The sequence below is a fragment of the Vanessa tameamea genome, chromosome 21 (genome assembly GCF_037043105.1).
Source record: "Vanessa tameamea isolate UH-Manoa-2023 chromosome 21, ilVanTame1 primary haplotype, whole genome shotgun sequence".
Classification (NCBI taxonomy): domain Eukaryota; kingdom Metazoa; phylum Arthropoda; class Insecta; order Lepidoptera; family Nymphalidae; genus Vanessa; species Vanessa tameamea.
The window spans coordinates 4844483-4850547 of record NC_087329.1 but is presented as its reverse complement, the minus strand read 5'-3'; the positions used below and the strand labels follow the sequence as shown (position 1 = coordinate 4850547).

Sequence of the window (6065 nt, the reverse complement as noted above, 5' to 3'; positions counted from 1 at the left end):
GTCAATAACGAAAAATTCATCAACAACAAATAATAAATGTCAGTGTATTCTTTTATTTTTGCTACTTGCAACACCTACTAACTTCAAATAAATATGTTTTTATTCAACAGCTGTCGTACTGTGAATAAGGTCGTAAAGAGAATTGCTCAAGGTGAACCTTTCTCTTTTTTTAAATAAATTACTTATAAGTCCCTGAATTATTTTTTATTCCGTTTAATATTCTAAAATAAATATAAGTTATTATTCAAAATAAGTTTACAATTTTTAATGCGTATGAAATAATTTATAATTAATATAGTTTTAAACTTAATAAATTAACTGCAGCAGGCACAAAAATGGGAAGTTCATACTCCAGGTCCTATTCACCTAACAGTGGGCAGCCAAAAAATAATACGGAAAGCCGTAAGTAATTGATAAGATAATATTTGATAAGATTTTTTAATTAAGTACCTACCTGATTAGTCAAACTTTTAATGTGCTTTAATTTATTTCTCAAGAGGCTCCACTTCGCTTAGTTCTGAAGGCAGTTGCGATATCAAATTGTAGATAATTATTTATTAATAATCGCCAATACACATATATTGCGTCTGAGATACCATATATTTTCCGAAAACTACTTGTGCCAGATACGACACTTCCCATCAAACTCCTACGGGACACTAAAACCTACCATAAATTAATGAGTACATAGGTGCTTCTTTTTTCATTATATTAAAATTATTTTTACACCAAATGAATTTAAACAGATGCATATATTATATTCACAGACCATAATAATATGCTTAGACAACTATCTAACATAACATGTTCCAACCTTATAATAATTATGTTTTAGGTGGCACAATCTCCTCCACCGAGTCAAGTAGTCAGTATGTAGAATCAGTTGTGTGCAAGGTTAATGATCTTAATGAAAATGAGATGAAAGTGTTTGACATAGGAGAGGAAGGAAAAGTATTGCTTGTGAAACAAAAAGGGGAGTTTAGTGCTGTGGGCACAAAGTGCACCCATTATGGGGCACCTTTAGTTTCTGGAGCTCTTGGGGATGGCCGAGTGAGATGTCCCTGGCATGGAGCATGTTTTAACTTAAAATCAGGGGATATTGAAGATTTTCCTGGTTTTGATTCCCTGCCATGCTACCAAGTTACAGTATCTCAAAAGGGAGAGATCAAGGTAAGTTGATGTAAAGTTTTTGTTTTTTTACCTGATCCCAAATAATTATCACTTCTGTGATAGATCACAAAAAAGTTGCAATATGTATACCTGCATATTTAACTTAATTCGTCTGGTTAAGTTAAAAATATCCAAGAAAATGTCATAGCAAATACATATGGATTTATATTTTTACTTACATTCTTGAATTTCTGCTTTAAATAACAATATTCAAATGACAATTTATATTCGCTAGAATTATAGATATTATCGTGACTATGTTAACATAATTAACCATATCTCAAAAATTATACAACATTGATATGTTTTATATTTTATAGATTGAGAAATTATTATAATACCTATATGAAATACTATAACTCACTTTATGGCTCACAGTTAACGCCTACTATTTTGTCTGTATGGCAAACTATAGTGCCAACAATTTACGACAAAAATTTTTTTAGTGTGTATTTAGACGACGTTTAGTTACAATGTTATTATAGTTTAAATTGTTCAGTAAACTCCTTACTACAAAGAAAATAAAATACTCTTTTGTAGTACCCGGTAAAGACCAGGTACGAGTTAAAATTATATAATTATGTGTGTCTTGAAGCTATAAGCATAAAATGAAGAATCACGTCGATCGTAGCAATATTTTATACAGTATAAGTCCGGAAATAAATATGTACATCAATTTCTTTTTTAAATTTCATTCACTGTTTATTTGGATTATGTTTTATGACAAACTTAAGATTTGGACTTATAACATTAACTAGCTTTTTCCTGTAATTTATTTAAAGTGTAATTTATTTAAACGATAGATCTTTATAATTATAATGAATTGAACAACATCCGAAGTCGATGTTCATGGACCCCATAATATTTCTCCAAAACTTCCTACGAGAGATTTTTTTCAATTAAACAGGTTAATACGAATGTTTTAAATTTACATTTCAAAACTTATACACCTCTAAACAAATGTGTTAAAAAAATTACGTCAGCGACCTTGTTTATAATTACATATTATATTTATTTCATAATATGTATCTATAGGTTTTCCTTAACGAGTAATTTGATAGTAATAATTGTATATGGAATAGCAAACTCGTTAATATCGTACATAATAACTTTATTTTATGTACCGTTTGTGCCGACATAGTTAGGACTACCTACCTATCACGGCTATCGCGTGTAAAAAAGTGGACAAATTATGTGACCATCATAAAACAAATTTGTCTTGGAATTTGTAGTAAATCATTCTGTTGTCAATTCAAGAAGTACGAGTGTAAGCACCTGCTTATATTGTCTAGCAGTCTTCCTGAACGATGAACTGTTAAAAAAAATTACATTTTGATACAACTGTATTCTCAATAAGTCGACCGAATTGAATAGACTGTGTAAAAATCGGCATTTTTTCCTTCACCAATTTACTTAAAAAAAGGTGCGTCACATTATCTCATGCAAGAATGTTATCGTACTTAACATTAAAAAGAATTCGATAAATGCATGACATCATATTAGTTAGTTTTTTTATATATTATTTCGCGAATAATATTCATCGCAAGTCTGACCCGCTTGCCAAGTACGACAGAAAATTTTACTTATGCTATTATCATATAAATGATGATGTCATAAACTTAGATCAAACAATAATGTACAACTATTTTCCTCAGACCAAAGATTATGATAGACGGAGCGCGTTAAACAATAAACTAGTGATCTAGGTTACTAAGTCAAAATAGGTATTCACTTGCAAATCCGGTGAGAAGTGACGGCCGAATACTCGCAAGACTTAATAAGGATTTTACTCGGCATTTGACTCATGATATTGTTTGCTATTCATCACGGCGACCACACACCTCTTCGTAAATTCGATTATGTTTCTTATTCATAACAACACAAAATTAATATTCTATTGAAATATTTTAATTTCATGGAAATTAAATCGCATTCTTATCCACAAGTGATTAAAATCACATATTTATGATAAGAATCTCGTAATTAATTATTATCATAATACTCAAACCTATTTCTTCCGTAAAATCAGTTCTCTTGAAAAAATAAGCTAAATCCTAAAATTTATTTTAAACGTCTGTACAATAGCAAGTATAATTATACACAATACAATCAAAAGCGTCATAAAACCTTTCAGAAAATCATAGTTTTCCTCATTTCGAGTTAGAATATACATAATTATTGACGTAATTAAAAATATTGGTTTTTAAAAATTTATCTCCTCATTGTAAACGTGCTAATTTTCTATTTTACACTCAAAAGTTAAAAATATATTAAAAAAAGTATTTTTTTAAGAAAACATTATTATTTATTTTATCTTCACTTCACATGTATGTTTCTCACGTTTTTTAAATTTGGTATGTCTTAAAGCTGTTATCTACCAGAATTATTTGTACGGCCATAATACGCAAAATTGATATTTTTGATAACTTTAATAACAATAATTATCGTAGATATACATTTACACGTTTTAAATTTCAGGTAAGAGCAAAAATCAGTGATTTGAAGTCAAACAAGCGTATTAAAGATATGGGAATGGTATCACCGTGTAATGAATCGTCTGTAGTAATCGTGGGTGGTGGGCCGTCAGGAGCGACTTGTGCTGAGACCCTGCGGAGTGAGGGATTCAAGGGTCGTATTACTCTCGTCGCCAAAGAAGACTACCTCCCATATGATAGAATTAAAGTGTCAAAGATCGGTACAGCAACGGATATAGAGAAACTTCAAGCTAGGTCACAAGAGTATTACCAAAATGCTAACATCGAAGTTCTTAAAGGTGTAGAAGCAACGAAGGTTAACACAGAAAGTAAGACCGTTGAATTAAGCAATGGCTCGAAACTTTCCTTTAGTTCTTTGTATCTCGCAACCGGTTGTAAACCGCGTGTTCCTGATATCCCTGGTATAAATCTAAAAAATATCTACACTGTGAGAAACTTCGAAGATTCTGTTAATATACTAAAAACATTGGGTTCGGAGAAAGACAAAGAAGTTGTTATTTTAGGTTTAAGCTTTATTGGGTTAGAGTCGGCTTCTTCGTGCGTCTCAAAAGCTAAATCTATGACAGTAGTCGGAAAGGATACTTTCCCACTTGGCCAAATATTTGGTAAAGAGATAGGCCAAAGTCTTCTCAAGCTATTTGAAGATAACGGTGTGAAATTTTATTTTGAAACCACAATCACAAAATGCAACGGCGATAACGGTATCATAAAATCAGTCGAACTGGCTAATGGTAAAACACTTCCCGCTGATATGCTAATTTTGGGCGTGGGAAGTACTTTTTATACGGACTTCCTTAAAGATAGCAATATCGCACTAGAATCAAATGGTTCCGTCAATGTAAATGATAAATTAGAAACAAACATTAAAAATATATATGCAGGAGGTGATATAGCCTTTGCACCAGTATTCGCCCTCGAAAATAAACAAATGGCTATTGGACACGTTGGCCTGGCACAATACCACGGACTGATTGCTGCTAAAAATATTTTGAAAAAGGAGACACCTTTGAGAACCGTTCCTTATTTCTGGACTATGCTGTTTGGAAAGTCAATTCGTTACGCGGGCTGCGGAAAATCGTCTGACTTCCAAATAGAGGGCGATGTTGCGGCGCTAAAATTTGTAATATTCTTCTTTAATGAATCGGATAAAGTTATATCGGTGGCTTCGTGCATGAGGGATCCGGTGGTTTCGCAATTTGCAGAACTACTGTATCAGGGTAAGTCGCTATACAAGAACGATTTAAAGGGAGATCCATTTGCATGGACAAAAAGTATTAATTAAATACAAATAATACATTGATGTACAAAAATCAGTATTATTTTATTAATTATTATAGTATTTATTTTTAAAAACATAATGCTTCTTTCTATATAACATGTAAGCCAATAATAATAATTGCATATATTCTATGCTTTAAAATAATATCAATGTTTATAATTGCAGTTTTATCTATATATCTTGGGTAAATAAAATAGCCAACTAAACTTAATATTTTATTATAATAATATATGGTGATAAATATATATATGTATATGATAGCGTTTTGTAATAGTCTATTTAGATTATACTAATGTAAAATGCCTGATAATATATACGGCCGTGGCCAATATAATTTGATAATGAAGTAGTTTTCATAGACCTTTTTGTGATCCCATATATCATGGACATTACGAAATAATTTACGTAACGTTACGTCCACTATATAACATCCGTGATCGATGAAAATAGCTAACAATTTATGAAAAATATTACTTGTAACTATTCTTTTCAAGTTAGACTTTATGAAAGATGTAATAAATAGATCTTACAAAAATCGATGGCTTTAATTAAATCAAGGGCATAAAAAATAAGTTTCATTGACAGGAACCTTTGCAAGATCTTTTTCAATGTAACTTTGGTCGGTATTTTACGGGCAAAGACTATACAATCAAAACGTTTTAAGATAAGGCACTGATTATATTTATATACCGCGCATAAATTATAATATTTTGAACGAAAACCGATTTGTGATTTACCTTCACGCTTTAATAGAGACTTAGGACAAGCAACTTTTTATAAACTAAACTACTTCACTCTAAGCAATCACGTTATGAAGTGAAATAATTTGTATTTTATGAGAATGAGAAAGCTGATTTCTACTGGTATCAGATTTTTGATTCGATTAAGGATCGTTTCAGTTATATATGTAGATCATTACCGTTAAATTCGGCTAAGTGGGTTTTCCAGTTTGAGAAAACGAAACGATTTGAGTTGTTTGAAATTGGATTTTAAATTCATTTTTTATATATCGGTCTCATGTCTAGAGTTAAATGCCATAGCACAAGTCGATGACGAAGCGCTATTTCGAATTATGTGAGATTTTCACACCTTATCCGCCCATTGTACACACCTGTATCGAT

General features: G+C 31.1%; 1 protein-coding gene across 1 annotated transcript; it reads left to right on the top strand.

The window, feature by feature from the left end:
* Positions 1-50: 50 nt before the first annotated feature.
* On the top strand, positions 51-5776 carry LOC113404655 (apoptosis-inducing factor 3). The gene is made up of 4 exons (XM_026645609.2): positions 51-151; positions 328-402; positions 836-1170; positions 3649-5776. Exons 1-4 carry the CDS (start codon positions 94-96, stop codon positions 4945-4947), a joined length of 1767 nt encoding a protein of 588 aa, XP_026501394.1. The 5' UTR covers positions 51-93; the 3' UTR covers positions 4948-5776.
* Positions 5777-6065: the final 289 nt, after the last annotated feature.